We start from the raw sequence: 22,871 nt of genomic DNA on the forward strand, positions 1-22,871 counted from the left end.
TTGTGCTGCGATTTTCAAGTCTTATGACCTCATGAAATTCATATATAAAAATTATTGTAGTATCGTATAATGTTTACGATTCTTAAATTGGAATTGGATTTACAATCTCGCAGATAGATGAAAACTGGGAAAACTTCTACAGTAAACTGTAACTTGTATTTCTTCAGAGAGTCTTTAACTTACGGTTCTTTCGGAAACAAGTATGAAGACAAAAACCCATTTTCATTAGTAGCGAGGTAAGAAGAAGCCTTAATGAAAAAAATCATTGTATGTTTCTCTCTATTTCGCACGAAAGAATAGACCTTTTGAAGAGTTACCCCTTGTATATTTCGCGAACGCGTTATGCGAAACAATTTTCCGTAAAAAGGGGACCGCGGTGCGCCCGAGGGAGTAATACGGACCTGACCCCACAAATATCTGAGGATATGTGTATAAAATTTTCGTGGTACGAAATTGGATTGTTATTTTAAAATGTACAGCCACGAGCGCGATTAAATCGAGAGACTGCCTGGAAACACCGTGCAGTAATTTAACAGTGGATATTCAAACTTCAATAATGCATACTTTGCATTTCCATACAATTCATTCCGGCCGAAGGGAGCGAAAAGGCCCTTTTGCTTCATAACGAAAGACAAAATCAGCGCACAGTATAGCCGGGCATTGAGAATAAAATATTTATCAAACATTCTGCGCTTCGTTCGTTTATATTTATGGTTAAATATACGGTTTGAGGGAAGCGTTACCGACGGATGCTAAATTTCACTGCAGAAAGTAATAATATTACTGGCATTAATAATTTCCTCCCATTTGTAACACACCAAATATTCAGTATGTACGAACATATATCCTTCTACGGGGTATTATTGAATTACAAAATAAAATCAAATAGCTGAGCACGGTAACATTTAAAAATATTTAACAATTAAATACTATTGATAATAGAATAACTAATTCTTTCAAATATGTTTTTAAAAATTTTTCACATTTTTATATTCCGACTTCCCTGTATAAGAAAATGTGAAACTAGTTTAGTACTTTCTTTTAAGTTGTTATTGTTCATACTACGCAGATCGTAATAATATTTGATATTAGTTTCAATTATAATAATAACTTATAAGATTTTATAATCAATTCTTGAATCGAAAGAATGCATGAGAAACAATGCTATTAAACATATTATTTACGCTACTTTTGTAATTTAAAAGAAATTAACAATACCGACTTGCAAATCATTTTTATTCAATTCCACTATTATCAGATATAATTAGGTTTAAATGAAAGCAGTTATTTCTTCATAAACTGCATATGAAACAAATTATATTAATCGCGAATTTCACATTTCTAACCTTTTACATTACACAAATCGAATTACTCACAAGTAAACGTTTGCCAGTGCTGTTGTAATTTATTATTTTTCAATATCCGTAGATAAACTTAATACATGCAAATATACACGCATATATCACGAAAGATATTAAATCTTTGACTCCGATGCATGTTCGAAACGAGAAAATGGCCAGGTAGCGAAACGATAGGTAGACAGTTCGCTGACTACGAGGTTAGCAGGGTATTGCTTCTGCAATCAACGCTAGACGGTTCGCGAGTGACCTACACACGGCCCGCGAACCTCTTTCCGTTTTAATTAAGATAACGGCAATAATTCGACCCGCGGGTATTATCTGGCTGACAAAAGTGACCGGATTGTATGTAATATCAAGTTTCCGCGCAATCAGGAGATTACTGTTCATTTGAATTAAGATCTTTACACGTGCCTTCGACCATAACCGTTTCTTTATTAATTCTTTATTTTCGCCGGCTACCGTGCCACGTATCTGGCTTTCGTATTTACACCGGCGAATCAACGAAAAAAATCTACCAGCCATAAAAGTTGCTGATTTTATCTAAATTCGAACCCGCACGGAAGCCAGGTTATACGCGCAGGCACACTTGTCTCGGCTCGAAGAATCGTTCTCTCTTTATTAACCGTGCCGCCCAGCGGGATTTTCACGTGCTCAAGACGGTAGCGTTTCGTTTCGAATAGAACTTTCAATCATGGCTTAACTGACGGAATTAAAATTTTTACGAGTTCCGCGGGAACACGTCCCATGAATAACGAGCTCATGTTAATTCGTCTTACTGCTCACGCGTAGCGTTCGTTCGGCGCTTGAAATTTTCTAACTTTGATTACTGGATCTCGTGGTGCGTCGCTTTTTTCCTAATCAAAGGCATATCTGCGTTCGAAGTTTTCGCGTTATCACGCGATTACTTCGGGCTTTACTGGGAATTTACGGAAAATGTCTGTTGCGAAATGTTTAATGCCAAGGCACGACGCTTTGCGATCAGACTAGAATAAACGAGGAATGTATTTTGACAAACGTAACTGTAACGAAATGCAGATACATGGAAGATGTATTTAAATATCGCATTTTTCGAAATATTTCTTAATGATTTTGCTGCGATGTTTCATTATGCGAAAATCAATCGTAAAGTGGGATGATTTTAGTGAAAATATTTGCGGTCTTATAGTGAGAATATAGAAAGAGTTGATATCTAAAGAACGTATGTGCAACGATACAAGAATAAAATGAGTTAATATATCTACGAATTATAAATAAACACGTTTTCGAATGGTTATGCTCAAAACGAGCTCGAATACATAATTCAGTGTGATTATGAAACAAACAGTATGTATTTTCCACGCATGGAAATGCTATTGCCAGTACGAAGTGGTCGATAATCCAGAGCAGCCATTTTTAAATTTATAATACTGCTACGATCGACATCGTTGTATTCAGAAACGAAATTCATTTTTCATAAGTAATTGTGATCGATTTAATTATATGCGTGTATACGGCAAGATACAGAAAATGAACAATTTTATGTTTGAAGTGCACTCGTTCTCCGAATAATCATTTTTAAACGACTGAAGAGTGAAACATTATTTTATAAGGGAACATGAAATTGCCTGTTCCCGTTATAATTCCGCGGACAAAAAGGTTAACACTGACGTTAAGAGTGAAAATTATATCTGTATTAAGACGGTAACTATTCTGATATCGAAGTTCATTATTCTGTACGAAAGTGTACAATAACTGGCTTTTTTTAAATTATCGGTAATGGTGTAGGTTAAAAGCGACGGCCACATTGTATCAGTATGCTCCGTCGCTGTGGAAACTTTCATTGAAAAAATAAGTTGGTTCGACAATAGTATATTGAAAAAGTTTCCAGATATCTCATTTCCCGATTTTTACCAATAACGTCTCTTGTTCAGCGTAAATCACCTCGTGATTTTTTCAGCACCGACAATTGTTTTCCTGCTCTCGTTCAACTTCTTTCTTCCATACATTAATGCCGTCAGAAAGAGAATTTAGAATGTATGCGTATCCGTGTCTTTGCATTACTGTCAGCCAATGCTTTCGATGCATTTCTCATGCATTGTGCGAAGGAAATCGAACGTACGAATATTGTCTGCTCGTTGTAAAATGAGGAATGTAAGCTAAACTGTCAAACAACCACACCTACTTGTGCCGTAATCAAATTAATTGAAATTATTCAATATTCCATTTTACGTGACTAACTTTTAAAAAACAATTCTTTGCACATTGTCAAATAAACAGCAGTCTTATCTTTCCAGTAGATGCACACTTTACAGTGATCCATTTGTTTATACTGAAACTAAAATAAGTAAAAATTAATAGATTATCATTAACACGTGGTTTTATAATAACATTAATGAAATTTATAACTTCATATAAATAATTATCATTTCTAAAATACATTTTTTTATTTTTGTGGCACTGATAAGTACCATCTCTGGTCCATTAAATCGAATAAAAAATACTAAATATTTCGCTAGTTCGTCTAAAAACGCAGTTACTTCGCATTAATATAATGTGTATCTACTTCGTGCTCCACTTTACAAGGGTCAACCAGTTGGACAATACTTTCTTAATAAAATAAATAAGATAAATAAGATAGTCGATGTACGAATAGAATGGTAAAGTTTACAAGCGGCGAACTATGATGCCCGCAAATTAACGCAACTCATCTCTCTAGTATCCCGGCTAGTCGCGAATACGGACAGAGTCTGACTGGCGCGCATTAAAGTAAAAAGATTGATGACGCGTCCCCAATACATATACATCGTCGCAAAACGCCGATGCAAAATCTTTCGTGACTCGCTAATGTTTTGTAACGGTTCTTGTTCTGGCACAAATGTTGATAGATCGTTTCGTTGACCAATGATAAGATCGAGCGTGTGTGTCGCACGCCGGAAGAACGATCGGTTCACGATCACAGAACCGGGGTGGAATGGAAGGGGCAAAAACACACACACACAAATGAAAACTTCACGTCTTCTGGAGATTTGCATCCTATACGTTTCGGGAATTCGGTCAGTTTTTAGCGACCCTCCAGAACTTTGATAACGGTTCCCCCTTTTATATAAAATGACAGTATAAGTTCGTCAGAGTGATACGCCCCGGAAGACTCATCGACGCCATTTTTATGTCTTACTTCCTCGGCACTTCGAACAATGAAGCTCGAACTATTTTTGAAGTTTATGTAGTTGCATGTAGTAAGGATAAAACTTGAAGTAAAACATAAAATCCTGCGAGTTCTTCTCCCGGCGAGTATAAAATATCCAAAAAGTTTTAATACATGTTCTATTCGCGTAGAAAGCTATTATATTCAAAGCTCGCCGGGAGAAAAGAAATTAGAAGAAGAAGAGGCGGTTTAGTTTTGACATGTGGACAATATTAATTTTCAGACTTTTTAATATTTCTAATATCAAGCAGTGAATTTGAACATCTTATTCTTGGATTCCATCAAATACTGTTTACAAAATAAATATGAAATCTACCTAAATCTAGATATCGGAGCAAGATTTGCGGTAAACGTGGGTACTGTCAACGATAAATATTTTCAGAAGTTCAAAGTTTCACGAGTCTCAGAGCATAAAACCGACTTCACTCTCCTGATAAAGTCAACTAAGAAAATCCTAAGTCTGAAATAAATGGATCATTTATATTCCTTCCAAAAATTGCCAAAAAACCGTAGCCAATTAAAAAATCAAATTTAAACCAATCTTTCAACGATTATTTAAACGAAACTCTATTTCGGATCTCCAGTCATGTCTAGAGGTAGCAAAGGCAAATCCACGGGGCGCGGCGAGCTGTGTCAAAGACACGGGTCCCGACTTCGTTCCCTTTCATTCTATTTACTTAAGCAACGATACACTCGAGGCACAAAGGTTAGATCATTCCGGACTTCCTGGTATGTATATCGACGCCGTGGCGGGCGGAAACAAGTTGATAAATAGTTTCGTTGATCGACAACGAGGCGAAGCTCGTTAGACGTGCGCGAGACGAATGAACGGCGCGCCATCACGAGAGACAGTGGCAAAGAGCAGAGATAAAGAAAAAGAAGAAAGTGGCGAGGTTAGCGGAAAAACGGGTGGTTGGGTACCTTCCTATTATTCACGCGCGAGATAGGTGCAACGGGTGAAGGCGTTGGGTGGTGGGCGGAGGGTGGCGACGAGGGGGTGAGTTGATCTAGCTCGATCTCGAAAAGGCCGGGGTGAGGCCAGACTTAGGAAGGTGGGTTAGGGGTTCGTGGTGAATTCTTATAAATCAAAACAGACACGCTATCCCGTCTCATAGAGTGTTTCCACCCTTTCCTGCGCCCCGGCACCTACACTCTCTTACTTCTTTACCTTCTAACGCTGCTCGGGGAACAAAGGAAAGATGATGCCGGGAAGAGTGTGAAGAGCCGGAGAGAAAAGTGTGCGTAACATGGTCAAACGAGAGATAATGTGAGCACGTTACTGCATTTACCGTGAATCGTCGATTAATCGGTTCGACGTCAACGATGTCGTTAATAGAAGCAGAAGATTAAGCTTTCCTACTTCCCGACTATTTTTAAATTTTCTTGGAATAACTTCGCGATTACCGGCTGGGTTTTTCAGGTCTTTAGGAGTGTTTATTGTGTATATGAAACATTAATCCTTGCCAGTCCAACTGACAATCTTAATGCCAAATACGAGTGTAATATATATATTTACGCGAGTAAATTATGAATTAATTTCTTGCTTTTTGGTATTACTTTATGCTTATTCAATAGTTATAAGTACTCTTGATTTGTAAATAAATAGGTTTTGTAAAATGGGTCATGTGTCCGTTTTCCTCTTTAAAATTAGGAAAATTTGTTTGTGAAAAGAATTTTCGTAATGCTTCATGGTGCGATATATTTTTAAATAACTGCAATAAACGCAATATGATCGTATAATTGGCATTTGAAGTGCAAAGGGTTCATTCCTGTTGCCTTCTTTCTTTGAAAGAGCTCGTAAATTCTTGATTGAACGACCATGTTCATACTGGATTACTGTGAAACAAATGAGACTTTGTTTTTGGTTTCAGTAATGTGTAGACTTTATGTAAAACAATATATCATGCGGATGCGGGAGTACCGATTCGGGTTAAATTAGAAAAAATCGAGTGAGAAGAAGTGGGAACTGAAAATTATTCGTTCGTATGTGAATGCTTGGGATCCTGAAACTTTTAGCAATCCCAGGTTCGATTCAAACTCGTATTTCAAAGAAATTGTTTCACATTTATTAAATAATCGCCGATATATTCTTTTATTTAAAGTAATTGAGGACCTAATAACCTTATAAACATCTATATTCGTATATAAATTCTATGAAACATAATAATTAATAAAAAATCTGTAATTTTCAATAATAAACAGAGTATCTGCATTTCTTGGTATTTTTATCAATTTATTTTTATTCCTATTTCAAATTATCAAAAATATTTTCCTCTGATATATAAATGTGATAAATTCATGAAAGAAAGATCGTCGTATCTTTAAAGACAAACTCTATTATTTTTTGATTGCTACTTTAAATTGAAAAATATGAATATTTTTCACATCTATATTGAGCATTTGTGTACCTAAAACAGCCAAGTACATCAAGAGCTATATTATAAACGTAATACCATCCACTTCAAACACAAGACTGAATTGAATCTTGGGTAAATACCCAAAGTGCTGGGATTCTGAGTATTCATATATAGGAAGATTCTTTCCGTGTCCCGACCGATTTTACTCGAATTTTCCCGATTCTATTTAACCCCTTGCCCCATGATTTTTTCCTGAACTGTAATCGATCTGATTGCTTTGTCATTAATCATTTATCGAGAATAAGAGAAAATTCCAGTCTTTTCTTATGTCAACGTGTGCTCTAAGGTATAATCATTGATAACAGAGGAATAATATGTAATTTGCATTCAAACAAATTGAATAATAATTTTTTTGTTGAATTCTATTTGAAATCTTCACCACAAGTCTGTCATGATATTACAGGGCAGGGAGTTAAAACTCGGGTACCCATTGTATCGGACTAGTTGCACATTTCTAACACATCATTACTGTTCAATTTGTATGCATCACTTTAATTTTTCTTTGAATGTGCCATATTCAATCAGTTTTCTAGTGCGTATAGAGAAATAAGGAAATCAAATAAATTATATTTGGTTATAGTTGATTGTTATAGTTGATTATTAAGTATCAATTTTATTTTATTCTCCGGAAAAAATAGTAACATTAAAATGTTCTTACTATTTATAAGCTTGTGTAGATATGTTCCAGTTTCATGTTTTATGTCGTTATTACAGTATAGTGATTATCATAAACACGCATAATAGTTTTCCAGAAAAAGAACTACTTCGTTGCTGTGTACCGTTATAAAGAAATAGCGTAATGTGCACGTAAGTATAATAGGCTACTAACATTTTTAAGCGAAAAAGAATGTGTGTGGATCATGAATTTTTAACCTTATAGATATTGCTTTAGTGGTTGCTTGTAAACTTGTAAACCAGGAACGTAGAACGGAAAGTACGATGCGATGGAAATATACACTAGGTATGGTACTTCAGTGTTTTCCTTTAAAATAAACAACTCGTAATTTTACAAATTGTTATTTTACATGTCTTGCACAACCATTATCTATATATATTTTCTATGGCGAATTTATTACGTCACTTTTATTATAGTGTATTTACACGTAATTCTGGTACCATTTCGTTTTTTCTTAATTTATATAGTTGTCTCTTAAAAATAGATCACGCAATAAAAAATATTTTCATTATTAGATCATTTTAAATATAATAATTTAGGAAGAAATGAGTATTCCTCCTACTTATAGGAATTTTCATTATCATTATATACGACAGTTATAACAGCCAAGAAGCTTATTGTTCTTCATTGCCAATATTATGTTGCTAAAATAAAGTGTATTTTGTTCTGAAAAGTTTCACGTTAATGATATTCCAGAAATGTTTAGTTTCAGTCAATTTAAAAAGCACATTAACGGTAAAGCTTCCATGATGAAAATATTAAATCGTTTTTTCAATTTTGTCATCCACGTTGCTAGGCAATTTACTGATATAATTACGAGCAGAATATTATAACTTTGTTCAAGTTCTGAAAATGTACAGTTTACTTTTCTTTGTAATAGAAAGACCTTATAAAATATTACTTGTTTTTATTTTATCATGCATTAACGTTTTGGATGTAGTTTAGTTGGATTTAATCTGTGCAGCATACAAAATAGTGAGAAGCATGAAATTATTATCGGAAATTTCGGATAGCGTTCATTTCGACGATATCATCTATAATAGATGCAATTTTATTCATTATTACCTTATTTCGATATTCTTACTTGACACTGCTCGTAATAAGTTCAATCTAAATAAATCTACACGTGTTCAATGTATGTTATAATCATGCACCGAAAATAAATTCCTCGTTCTCATTATCTTCGTTACACAGAATCGATAATCAACCTGCCAAATAAACTATTCTTCATTATTAGAACGAACCTGTTTTAAAACCCTCCTGGGAACGCCAGAACTTTAAATATATCTTGTATACTAATTATAACAACGTCATATCGATAATTAGAATGTATAATCACCAAAATTTACATTACAGCTATTTAGAGTGTTTAGTTTATATGAGTCACGTGAGAAATCCTCTATTAATTTGATACTAAATAGTACACATAGTGTACCTTGTTATAACCTAATAAGCACATAATTAATGCTATTTCGTTAATTAACGTTATCATCCAAACTATTTCGTTACTGAACGTTGACCTATTATATCATTTGTCCTGTTCAAGTAACACATACTACTTTAAATTTTAATAAAGACTAGCCTAAAGTACGATTTTTCAATTAGTAGTTATAGATTTCTTCCAACAAGGTCACTCCTATAGACTGTCCAACGTGATCATTAATCATTCTTCTGGTACAACCATTTCGACCAGCTATGAATGTATTCTACTTGAAAGCTACGGAGTCAGAAGAATGATTGAGTATGTTTGTTTTCGTTGTCTTAAATGGTCACGTTATTTGAATACATTCCGTTTAGTGTAAGCTTGGTTCTGATATAGGCTTAACTTGTGGTCGAAATGTATGGATAGTAGTCAATCATGGATTATTGACAACAGAGCCATTTCATACGAAACTTTTCATCGTCAGATAGAGAACTAAACTATATTGTGTTATTAATCCTCGCGGGTATATGAGAAAAAAATCTATCTCCTATTTTCAGCATTCACTGTTAAAATTTCAATAACGGATCGACAGAACAATGTTTATCCAATCTATAATATTCGCCGAGTAATTCATTTACAATTTCTCGTTCCGCAACGCAAGAACAGAAACAGTACTGTTTTATCAATCTTTGTTCTTTAAAAACATGAACTTCTGTAAAAACGTATGTTTTCAGAAAAATTTGGACCATTGTATAAAAAATGAAGATTTTAAAGAAGTAAATTTCATCTTAAATATTCGGGCCAGTTTCCAACATATGACAGTGTCTGCAATTATTAATTGATATGCTTAATGAGCTCAGGCCATTGTCAACGTATATTTCCCCAACCTGACCAAATTAAAAACCATTTGGTGTTTATGCAGAAGAATTTTGTCTTTATGAATCTCTACAGAATTCGTTACTCTGTCGCTAATTCCACAAAATTGAATAACTGTACATTCCCATACAATCCGAAAGATTCTACCATTCATAATTTTCACGTAATGCCTCACTTTCGGGAGCATAATAGGAAACTTCACAAAAACTATCCAGGCGATATTATATTAGGTCATCCCGTAAATAATCTCGTTTTCTTTATGTTACCTTATAGCATACAAAATTAATGCTCACGATCTTTTTTAATCGACGTATTAAATAACACATTATACAACATTTTGTGATTAATATTCCATAGAGTAAATTTAAAAACCATCGGACAAAGTAAGATAAGAAACAACGTCACTTACAGAATATCCTAACACGTAGGTTGCTACATAAGTTTCAGGAATACTTCAACAAAGGAATTTACATTATTTTCATACAGCTTTACACTTTTAAGTTTACAAACTGCTGACACAACGCAATTGAAAATGCGTTAATGTTAATAGAGAATATTTCAAGGAACAGGGAAATTGTTAATCCAAGTTTATTTCTGACTTTCCACATAATTTCCCGAAACGTTCACACCCACGCAGATCATTTATATCGTTGTATTCATTGCACCACGATAAATACGCGAGAAAGATCATCCTATCAAAGCATCCACGATTCCGGTCGTTTTTCACGGCAGAGCGGTTAGACCGTAGGAAATTAGCAGAAGATGAAAAATAAAAAAAAAAGAAGAAGAAGAAACTTACGGGGGTTTTGGACGTGCACAGGAGACAGAGGATTGGTTCGCGTGACGACGACCGGCGGGGGCATCCTGGCGTGCAAGGCGGCCAGGCACGAGTTTGCCACGTCGTAGATGAGACAGGCGCTGTAGTATCGGCCTGCACTGCCCATTTTCAATTTATTCTTACTCGGCGCCAACGCCATTTTCCCGTCCATCGTGTGCACCTGCAGCAGCCGGGCGTGCGCGAGTTCGCTTAGTCCCCTCGATTACTACTTTGCTCCCGCGACGATGATCGACGCCGATTATCCAGCTTGACCTCCGGCCAGATTAGAACGGTGAACGGTCGGCCGTGATACCCAACTTTAGGTGTATATTCAGCATATAAACCGGGCCTCGTTCCTTTCTCACCGCAGCAAACACTGCCGGAACGTGCACAACACTGTTTATCTTCTAACACAATGCGTGGGATGTGCCGTTGTGTTGTCGTTGAACCGGGGTGAATATAGGGTACGATACGAGGAGAAATATAGGCTATAACGGTTTGTTTGTAGCGCGACAATTATTGAAATCCAGGCCAACCTCCGATATTTGAAAATCTAATTAGGATCCCTGTAACATTGCGCTTTGGGATAGGAACGAACCTCCGTAATGTTCCTCGTCGATGAGAATTGGCTTCGTTTTTTTTTTAATTTGGGCATTCCGTTTGAAGGTTTGGTGTAATTGGAGAGAATTTGGAATTGCTGATATCCACAATTATTGTGTTGGTTACACTTGATTTAGGAAAGTTTGAATTTGAAAGCTTATTTTTGTACGGGGAAAAGATTTCGTTAGAATTTGTGAGATTCGAGGGTTGGAAGAGAAATCGGGTTGATGAAACTTGTTTTCTTCTGTTTGTTTTTTTACTTTCGCATAATTTTCCTTTGAGAATGTGTGTATTAAGAATAAGTGTTGACACATGTAAAATAATTATGAAGGAATAATAATTTGAGAAAAATGGAGGATGAAAGTGTCCTTAAAGAATAAAATATAATTTAAATTGATTCAGTGAAATGTGAAAGGTCAAAAGTTGGATACTGTCGTAACTTTTCCCATAAGTAGAAAGGATATAGTAATGGTGTAGTGCTAAAATTAAATTTTTTTTTTTTATAGGTTATTTATCGAAATTTCTTATCAATTAAAATTTTTCTGCACTTTGGATGTCGTTTCAAAAGAAATAAAACGTTTCTACATAAGTAAAATCTAAGAAATATGCTACTAAAATTAAATTTAAATAAGTCGAAAACATTTTCATTATTAATATTAATATAAAATTTGTTTTTAATAAACGTAGAAATATAAAAATTCACAACCCATTTTAACTTCAAATACTACCAAAAAAGCTTTTCAAACTACTATCTGAAAAGAATATGTGTTAAATGTTCAGAATAGAAACCTAAAAGTATTTGTACACAATTATATTTGTTGACATATTTTTTCCTTGCCCCTAACCTAATAGTAAATAAATGTGTACTTGGTGCAGTAATTAGCGATCGTGCCAACGTGATATAAGAAAAATCGAATTAGCTTAAGCGGAGCATTGGTCTGTAATAGAAGACCGTAAAAGGGATCTTGGAATAATTAAGACAACAAAAATCCGGCGCGTTGAAGTGTTCAGAATTCGGTTGCATCAAAGAGATCACGCCGAGTATATAGCTCGAATAAGGACGGAGGTGTATCGTGTCACTTACTTCCCCGCCCGTTCCTATCCCTTCTTTCATCCCATATTTCTCGCATGGACTCCAGAAGCAATTAAGGGAACCTCATTTGAAGACACAGGGCGGTAGTCTAACTCGCGTCACTGTACCGTGTCAACTCTCTAGACTCCGATAACGAGGCAGTATTCCATGTCTGGTTACCACTGGACTGTTACAAATGATATACTCACTATTTTCTTGCACTTACACTGCTAGCTACAGCTTCAGTAACACCGGATGGGCATATCACTTTTTTAATAACACTTTTTCCAACAACACTATTTTTCACATATACACATAGATACACACATCATACACTTCATATCAGTTAACGGTTTTAATCCGTGACAACATATAACCATTAAGGATTTCAGTTACAGCCATTTAATCGTCTCCACAACCACGAAGAGATCGTCACTTTCATCGGTTGAAACAATATTTAATTCAAATTCACGTTCAATGTCGATTTTAATGTGTACGGAAATACTTGATTTTAAAGAAATTGAAACGTGTCTAATTTTGAAGTTTCTTAGCCGTGGGTTCTCTGGTAGCAACTCCGATAGTGTTTCTCGGACTCGGACCAACAATATATGACGACGACCGATCTGATCGGTGGGCTGGGTAGCTGAACGGAAACGGCGCGGTTCTGCGGACCGGAAACCTGGACCGGAAGCGTCACGAGTCAACGGGCGCCTCTCTGATTGCATGTCGCAAACATGGATAGATAAAAACGATCGCTTACGCGGTCTCCATTTGATTACGACGTCGTTGGTTTACGCGTGGTCGGTTTTCTGGTCTTCGAATACTACGCTATTCTCGCGGCAATTTAAAGAAATTGATTTCGGACTTTGAGGATTCCCGATTTTGGAGGAGGGGGGGGGGGGTTTGATCTTTTGGGATTTAGGTTAATACGTGCATCACCGATCGATAATGTTTGATCGCTAGCAGTGTTCACGGTTTACGGAAGAGAAGAAAAAAGAGTCTGCGGTTTATGATACTATAATTGTGGTTTCGTAATTCTTTTTTCAATTGAATTCATATAGTTTGTGTGTAAGTCATTCTTATTCTTTTTCTTTGTGATTCACTTGAAACTTTGGATTTCTTTAAAGAAGAACTCATTCTGTATCCGTTGACTGTTAATTCTCACGAAGTTATTAGCAATAAGTAGTTAAATTTAGGACATGCTACAAATTATCTTCTTTCATTTTCTTAGTACTTATTTTTTGTAGTAATGTGTATTTTTAATTTATCTTGTCATTTGCATACAAATTTTATTCTTCACATAGCTAATTTAAAATAATAATCAACAGTATTGAATATAGAAAATGTATAAATAGCACTATATTTATGTAGCATAGTATCTAACATATTATGTAACACATTATGATACATAAATGTCAGTAAATAATTCAAACCCATGGTTTTATATAAAATTTGGTTATTGTGATTTTCATGAAAATGTTATTTACATCAATTACATTTTAGTAAAGATAATAACGAAATATTGTAACAGTGGAACATGTTTTCACTAAACAGACAGACGAAAAAAGAAATTCAATACAAAATACACCGATAGTTCTTTGAAAAAAATAATGAATTGCTAGTTGTTACAGAATATTAATTCAATTTGTTGCATTAAATACTTGACAAAATTTACATCATATATAAAAATCATAATTAAATATTTACTACGATTATATCATATTTAAAAATTACTGCAATACGAAAGGCAGTAATTATCACTGAAACATGTGATATGGTGATTAATAGATTCAATGACAAACGAAACAAGATAACATGAATAAAATTATATTGTTTTTCGTTGGGAATGCGAACTAAATTGCAAAAGAATTTCTATTATCCATAACATGCTATAACTCAATCTCTTTCATTGCATCCGCACTGCAGCATTCATAACCAACGGCGTTTAATTGTGTCTTACCCTGATTGAGTTCAAACATGATTTATAGCCGCACAGAGATCGCAATATACGAGATGAAACGAAAACTACGCGTCACGGACTTTCTGCGCGGAAATTTTAAATTCAATAACTCGACAGTCCCGTATCTAGGAGTATTGTGCGTAACTATATTTTATCTAACACGCCATGCAGTATTCCTTATGTTCCCCTGTTCAAGTGATTGATCATTATCGACGGATATTATCAGGGTAAGAAACAATAGACGTCACGCGGTTATGCTTCAACTACTGGTGCATATAATTATCACCGGAATCGATTACATGCCATTTCGAATCGTGAATGGTGTAAACTACGAAAGGCGTTACGCTATTAGAATTAATACGGATATATTGTAAGAAACACCGTAAACAAATAATCTTGCATGAATTATAACTGTGTAACATTGAGTTTTATTGAGAATTAAATTTAAAGAATTAAATTCAATCGACATTCATATAAGAAATAATCTGACGAATATTTACGTTCAATATATAAAAACCTATGACACAGTATAATATAAGAAATCAGAATAATGTTCACTTCTTAGAAAAAAATTTTTAATATGCTTTGATAGATTTTAATTATTTTGTGACGTTTCTTGTTATTGCATTCGGTGAACAATGTGTAACAGATTGAAAGTATTGTAATATTTTCAATAACAGAATATAAAGTGATGCAACGTGGTGAAATATGTATTCGAAAGGTGCCGAGGTTTCAAAATAATTTTATTGCCTCTAGGTATTCTCGGGCAGTTGCATATTTCATGTGTCTTGATCAAGGATGAAACTTTACAGTAGTTAAAAAAGTCAAGCTGAATTTCAAGAATCACGGGACAATATGCATCCAGTGGGAGACAAAGAATTTCCTTTCTTTTCAAAGGTACAGTTCATTGTGACACATCCATTTTTGCGTAAGGATGACAATTACTCATAAAAGTGTTTGGCCTAATTAAAGTGGATATCAAGTTTGATCAGTTAGAGAAAATTTCAGAATATATAAGGAATTCCTGTAATAAATTAATAAATTTAACAACTAGATTCATTGATAATGGAAAATATATAGTCAATTAAACAATAATAATAATAATAATAACAACAATTTCATTTATATAAGAGATATTTTATAACTGTGATAAAAAATGTACATTTAAATATTTTTAAGCTTTTTAGCGAAAGAAGAAAGTTTAAAAGTCATAACGATATCTCCTATATTACAGATATTAGTAACAGAATGCGAATATTGATGCGAAATCGCATTTTCATAAATTAATTTGAAGAAAGCACAGTTAAGACAGATTTTACTTCATATAATAACAGTTTTCGCGATTACTTGCAAACTTGGTGTTATATTGCTTCTTCAATACTTCCACGAGCAATAAACGCGTCAACACCTTAATTAGTGAGTTGTGTAACATGAAATGTTGGGTTTACTGTCATTTGCAAACTTATTTAACTACTTAAATTCTAGAAGATTATGAAATTCTTTCGTTGACGTAATAATTAGATCTATTTAACTAATCCACGTTAATGGATTTATTAAAATCTTAAGTGTTTGTATAAGATTTACACAGATTTCGGAAAATTTTAATATCGTTTTTATTATTCTTGAGAAAATGTAATCTTTGCAAGACTGTACGATATTATCGTTTTAGAAAATAAAAATGATTATTCTATAAGAGTTCAAAATAAGTCTCACAAGGGAACCTTTTTAACTAGCACACGTCGATTTTGATGAAACGTATGCAAAACATAGTTCTCAAGAAAATATTTGACACGTATTTTTTCTTATGGACTAACATCTACTTTGAAGGGGCGAAAATACTGCACAAAGTTCAGGGCTGAAAGTATATTTTTTACAATATCTCTGAAACTAGGGATGTAAAAAGAAATATTTTTTTAAAATTGTTTGCCTCGAAATGAACAATTTATATTTCTTTTCTACACCTCCTAGTGTCAGAGATATTGTCAAAAATATACGTTCAGCCCTCAACTTTGAAGGGTGTTTTCATTTCTTCAAAGTGGATATTGACCGATAAGAAGAAATATCTTACATAAGTTTCATCAAAATCAGCGTGTGCTGGTTGAAAAGGTATCTTTGTCAGTGCCGTTCATGCCATAGATATGTTTAGCAATGACACTGCTAATGAACCACTACAGATGGTTCGAAATATTTCGACTTAAAGATGAAAATTTAAAAAATGAGCTCTACAGAAAATCACCTATCCTTGTCGATGATGAACGCCTCCACCACTAGTGGAAGCTGATCCCTCTTAAACTTTGTCATCCCCCACGGATGAACTTCGACTGAGTTGCAAAACCATCAGCAACCATCTCAAGAACATTGGAATAAAGTGTATGTTCGAATTTGAGAAACGAATTTCCTGAAAAATCCTACATTGCATATTACACGATCCACCTTTACGTTGGAAAGAAATTCAGAAAGTATTCAATGCTTTTTCAATGCTTTATATTCTTGTCGGTTCTGTACATAAATAGATTCATGCATGAAACGTATAAAATGCGTAAAACAGGTTTTCTCCATCCAGCAAAACTAGTTTTATCAAAGTTCGTTGTGTTTTTCCTGGCGAATGAAACGTTTAGTAGGAAACTCCAAAATATGCGGCAGCAAAAATGAAAATATTCTCGAATTGAATTATGATGGAATGAACAGTAACATTGACTGGTCGACTCTGGCAATCTATCATCGTCAAGATTACAAACGCGCAAATCCGTAGCATAATAAATATTACGCTCGAAATCGTTCAACAATTTCAAAACAAATCCGTAAGCTCCACTCGGCGAAGCATTTAATCGTTGCACACACCACTCGGTATCAGCACTTTCCGCAAAGTGCGATACATGCGACGAAGTGCATGCTGCAACGAAGTGCACGCTGCGACGAAACGCAAAAGTCGACCACATAAAGCGGTACCGAAATAATCGATACACTTCGCGGCAAGGGAAATTGCTACACGCGTTTCGCGTGTGTTTGGGACATAAGTAAAAAGCGGAATCAAAACAATCAACCATCGGTCCGGATAAAATTGTACAAGTACGGCCCGCCACGCCGGTTCGTTAACATGGAACGCAGTGCAGCGACGTGCGTGGGATTACCGGCGAAATAGATTACGTAACGACACGAGCCGGAAAAATTGCACCGCGGAAAGTGGTAGGAATACCGAACACGCGTTTACGGAACGGTGGAAAAAACGGCACCCACGAAAATTGGCCGTACGCCGTGGCCATTGCTGAAGTGGCCGGCGTTACACTGAAAACCGTTCGACTACCTGGCTTAAAGAAGCGTGTATAAACACACCGGTGTGTCGATGTTGAAGAGCGGCGAACAATATACGTTACATGTGTACGTAAACCAGTAACGTCAAACTGGATGGACACCTGTACGCCAGTGCCTCTCAATACGGTTTGTAAGGTGGAAGGTGCTTACAAAGTAGTACATTTAATTTTTTAAGTTTCCACTGAAGGTTAGACATGAATTTATTAAGTATTAATCTTTAATCATGCATTTTTTTTCTTGGTTATTGTGACCTTTTAATTTGTGAATTTTTCTCTTTTGGAAGGGAAATGATTACTACTATGAGATACTTTTAAGTAGGTTGAATTAGTGTAAGATTTAATGTATGCATCATTATGTGTATATTAGTTTATAAGAATAATATGATTTTAATTTTAATTCTTAAGAATTTATGATTATTGAAAGGAAGAATGGTTTATGAATGATTTTGAAAATTGTGCAAAGTTGTGTAAATGATGGGACACCGTGTTCGATGTTTAACGATATTTATTGAAGTAATATAATTTTACATATTTCATTATTTGATACAAGAAGTATCTCGTTATTTAAAACATTGGACAGAATTGTTAAATTGACTCCTGTATCTTCCAATAAAAGACACATATTACAAAGTGAAATTATATTTTTCTCGACAAATGTATTTCTTCTAATACATTCTGTTGCAACTTTACTTTCATTCTTTTGAACATTTCCACACTATTAAACTTGTATTAAATTTACAATTTATTAATCTTTATTTATATTTTCTGCATAAGTTTATACAGTACCTAAAAACTGTGTTTACTACTTACATACATTAATCATGGAATTACTCTAAGAATTAATAGAAGAAAAGATACAAGAAAAATTATAGTAACTCAGTATTTGTTCCTAAATATATTCGTATAAAGAAAAAACTTTTCACTGTATATTAAAAACTTTACTAACAATCAGAATATTATCCTAAACTCCTAGTTATTAGCGTATATACATACTTGTACATGTATACATCAGTCTCGTCTTTACATGATTCTCAGTTTCCGACTAATTAATCTCTAATACACAACACTGTGGTCAGTTAACGATCATATAACTAATGCATTGCACTATATTAAAAAGTCATCCATCCTACGTTTATATTAAGTCATCTTATAAGTAATGTCATCTTTTTATGATAACTTCCGTTGTAAACAATTATTACGTATCCTTTTAATCATCGACATACACATATTATTGTATACTGAATATACTTGTACATGACATTTTCCCATGTCCCAATTAATTTTCTACACCATTTTCGAAATGGAATTAGAAACTATCTTACAAACTAAGATAATAAATGACATTACATTAAACCTTTAGCTTCAATTTAGACAGTAGAAGATATTCGAAAGCGACAGACCGTGAAGTTATAAGAATTTTATATTTAACAAAACATTATTTCATATGGTAGAAAAATAAACGGGCACGAACTTATGAGACGACCTGACATTTACATTATTAGGAAGGGAGATACTCATTTACCATCGAACAATGGATTTCCCATTTTTGAGCTGCTGTGTAATTTGCGAATCGCTGCGTAGAAACGGCCATCGTCGTATCATATCACCGGGGCGATTCCAACACGGAGAAACCGGCTGGCTCGGTTACGTCGCGAACGAGCAGACGACAATGGATGCGCGACAGGAAGGTGGCCGTATCAAATGCTTAACAGTCGGCACAATACCGCGTACTTACACAGCCGTGCAGCTGTGCACGCGAACGTGAGCCCGACCAGCGTGCGGCACACGTTGTCATTTCCGTTGCGAAACATTGGACCACGTTACAACGTTAATATCGAGAGTGTACCGAGACTAGGAACTGAATATTTAATTTGCAGCATTGTCAGGACCTAGTGCCGCGCGATTATCTCTTTCTTCGTCTTCGCCGCCGTTGATTCGACTAATTAATGTCGCCGTTTCAATCTCGAGCTGTCTACGTTAGAAGTGAAACGTTTCGTCTTGTTTAATTTGTTTCGTTTAATTCGTGTTTTTATGCAGATGATTTATGCAGGCAAATTAAATAGTGCGATAGTAGCATAGGGTTTCTGTTTGACATTTTATTGACGTTTTTTTGACTTATGAGAATGGAAACTAATAAGTAAATTTTATTGAAATGAAAAACGAATGCCTGAAATTATTAAAAATAATCAAATGACGTGTTCATGTTTGAGATATTAAATTTTGGTTAAGGATATTAGTGTGAACTGATTTTCTTACTGTTTCATTTATATTTTTATGCGTGATGTTTTTAAATTGTCGAACATATTTCTTGAGTATTGATTCTGAAAACATTTAATGCTCTTTCCCGCTTGACCTAGATCAACAAATTTATACCACTCCTATACTGTTCCATTGTAGAAATTAAACATATTTCCGTATATTCTCATATTTTCATAAAATGAAAGAAAATAATCGCTTGTCTCGAACATAAGTGTTCCTTAAATCACTTGTTCAAATTTAGAATGGGTGGTATGATTCTTATCGATTTCTGGTCGCTGTTCAATAGCAAAAGGTTTCATTTAGTAGCCAATCTGAAATAGTATTGTTTCGAGTAATATATTTCTGCAGTATATCTGGGGACCTAGTTTTATTCCCTCGTTTCAAGTACATCGACGATGAATAGCCAAAGCTCATAGTCTTGTTTCACTTGCATTATAAATCATCAAATATTCGTGGGTAATGAGACAAAGCAGCTTAAACATATTGCAATAATAAGCTTCTCAATATAAACGAATATTTAATTCCCGGTAAATTCGAAATGATTTTAAGTCAGACTTTTTTCTAGCGTTAGGCTAACCGTACGAGTATAATTAATTTTTTGTTCCACTTTCCACGATTTGACAAACATAAATAAGACGTTACAAGAGTTTAGTAAATTTCAAGGTAAATAATGTTTGATGTATTGAAGGTTTTGCACATAAAAACATTATCTTGCATTTTAACAGTATCCCATAGAGATGACTTTGAGCTACTAAAATCACAGATGGTTTCGAAACAACGAATTAAATGGATTTAATAGAAACCGAGAGATAATTATGCGCACGCAACACAATCGTACGCATTTATCATTAGGGTCATCGAATCATTAGACCATTCCTTAACATGAATGTTCTAAACAGGCTGGGGACGAATCATAAATTCGTTGAAATATTATTAGCTGTCGTTTAAAAAGTCGGAAATTATTTTTATTCGTAACGAAATTGCGAGCATCAAATTAATTACAAATTGGCACATACTTTCACTTTTTCTTATTTCGTTTGCTCATTTTATACTGTATTGTACTAATATATATAATATATTAGTAATACAAAATTTTTATTTCAGCTTCAATGCTGAGTTGTTTAAAAAAGTGTTCTATTTGTACTTATTATACTCTATGAAATAAAAACTACAAAGCAGACTAAGAAAATAGAAAAGTTGAACAATTGTAAATTGAAGTGCGAATAAATTTTGCCGTTCCCTTAGGAACGTCTTTCATAGAACATTTTTTGCTATAGACGTGTTAATTCAAATAGCAACAGTGAAAAAAGATAAAAATATAGTATACGCATATATCGCTAGATAATGAAAATGTCACTGATACGTTCATGAATTATAAATCTGTTGAACCGTGAAAGCGGGAGAAACAACCAGGAAAACAATATACCAAATTTGTTCGATAAGGAGCGGCGAAGAAAGGGGCGCATAGATAAAATAACACATTATGCAAATGAATACGAATCTCATTAAAGAAGTTCAATTTATTCCTCGAACTTTTAAATGTATCTCTTTGTCCACTCTTTTTTCTAGAAGTTCTAACTGCGTGCTCGTTAAACGATAATTACAAAGAAATTCGATAAATTCAGAGAATGGAGTATCTCACGCCATTTGTTTATCAAAGAGGTGGTATAATTTATGGACGTTGGTGACATTGCTCAAAGATTATTCGAATTAAAATTGTCAAGATATAAATTAACATATGTATAAAAACAGATGTATGTTATATTATAAGTAAAATAGCTTCATTTATGTATTATAAAGTTAATTAGTGTAAGTGTAACTGAATTTTCATATAATATTTATACAACTTATATACACATATTATTATTATTGAATAAGCCTCATAAAAGTTTTCGTTTTAATGCTGTAACCATTTCGTACAAAACGCGTTAAAAAGTATTCCAGAATTATAGAAAGAAGAAGTGTAATTACTTTTAGAACGGTAAACTCGAAATGCATAGAGGTAATATATATTAAATTTGAAGACTATGTTATTGACATAGAATCTACAATGCTATGTTAATTATGTTACCGTTTGAATGTAAAACAAAGTGTACACAAACCAAATTATATCACATACTGTTTGAAGTGTTTGTTTAAGCGAAACATCGAGTACAGTAATAACTAAACAGTAAACATTACGTACCCATAATAAATATGTCTAACCAAATATAATACAGATCGTTCATAAATCAATTTAATTTTTTCTGTTGTTTATTCCATCCTTTGTTAATTAATACTTAAATAAACTCGTTAACAAATATTTAATAGCGGAAAACATTTCCGTTCGATACTTCTTTTCGTTAATTACGTACACCATAAACATTTGAATTTACATAAACGCTCGCGGTGCAATAATTACGATTGGGTGTATGAACATTTCTGAAATAAACAGCGAGCGGGAATGCAGGAGACAATTTTTGGGGTTTGCGGTGTATCTGTTACGTGAGGGAAAATTACAAACGTTACATTTCTCGATGTCGAAAAATTTTACACGGTTATCAGGGGATGAATTGAAAATGGAAATGTCGCCTAACGCTGGCTCGAAATTACGAAACTGTCGAGATGATTGTGGTGGTGCATAGGTGTAAATGCATGAAAAAACAAACGAGAGTAATATCCATTGCAATGTGAAACAACCAACCGCAATGCACTCCATAGATGTTTATACATTTGCTAATTAGTTTATTCGTTGTATTATTATTTGTATATTGCATATCTCATCTCATTTTGAAGATGAACAAATAAACATTTCGTTTTATAATGTAAACGTCATAAAAATGTTCTTCGATTTTGTACTAATATTGCGTTCAATATGCAAAATCCATTATTATATCCCATACAAATTATTTTATAAAAGACACAAGTAATTTTGA

The 22,871-nt window shown here is 34.1% G+C and overlaps 1 protein-coding gene across 10 annotated transcripts in view; it reads right to left on the reverse strand.

Moving 5' to 3' along the window:
• LOC116433576 (cytotoxic granule associated RNA binding protein TIA1) overlaps positions 1-22,871 on the reverse strand; it is a 715,860-nt gene that overhangs the window by 230,822 nt on the left and 462,167 nt on the right. Inside the window, exons 1-3 of one of the 10 annotated variants that reach the window (XM_076374169.1) lie at positions 17,624-17,657; positions 12,439-12,861; positions 10,737-11,320 (exon numbers count right to left, since the gene is read on the reverse strand). The exons of 2 other annotated variants lie outside the window; for them this stretch is intronic. In XM_076374169.1, coding sequence (XP_076230284.1) covers positions 10,737-10,926 — 190 coding nt within the window. In that variant the 5' untranslated portion in view covers positions 10,927-11,320; positions 12,439-12,861; positions 17,624-17,657. 7 more of the 10 variants (XM_076374166.1, XM_076374165.1, XM_076374167.1 and 4 more) reach the window with 7 other exon arrangements.

The sequence above is a fragment of the Nomia melanderi genome, chromosome 2, assembly GCF_051020985.1.
Source record: "Nomia melanderi isolate GNS246 chromosome 2, iyNomMela1, whole genome shotgun sequence".
NCBI lineage: Eukaryota > Metazoa > Arthropoda > Insecta > Hymenoptera > Halictidae > Nomia > Nomia melanderi.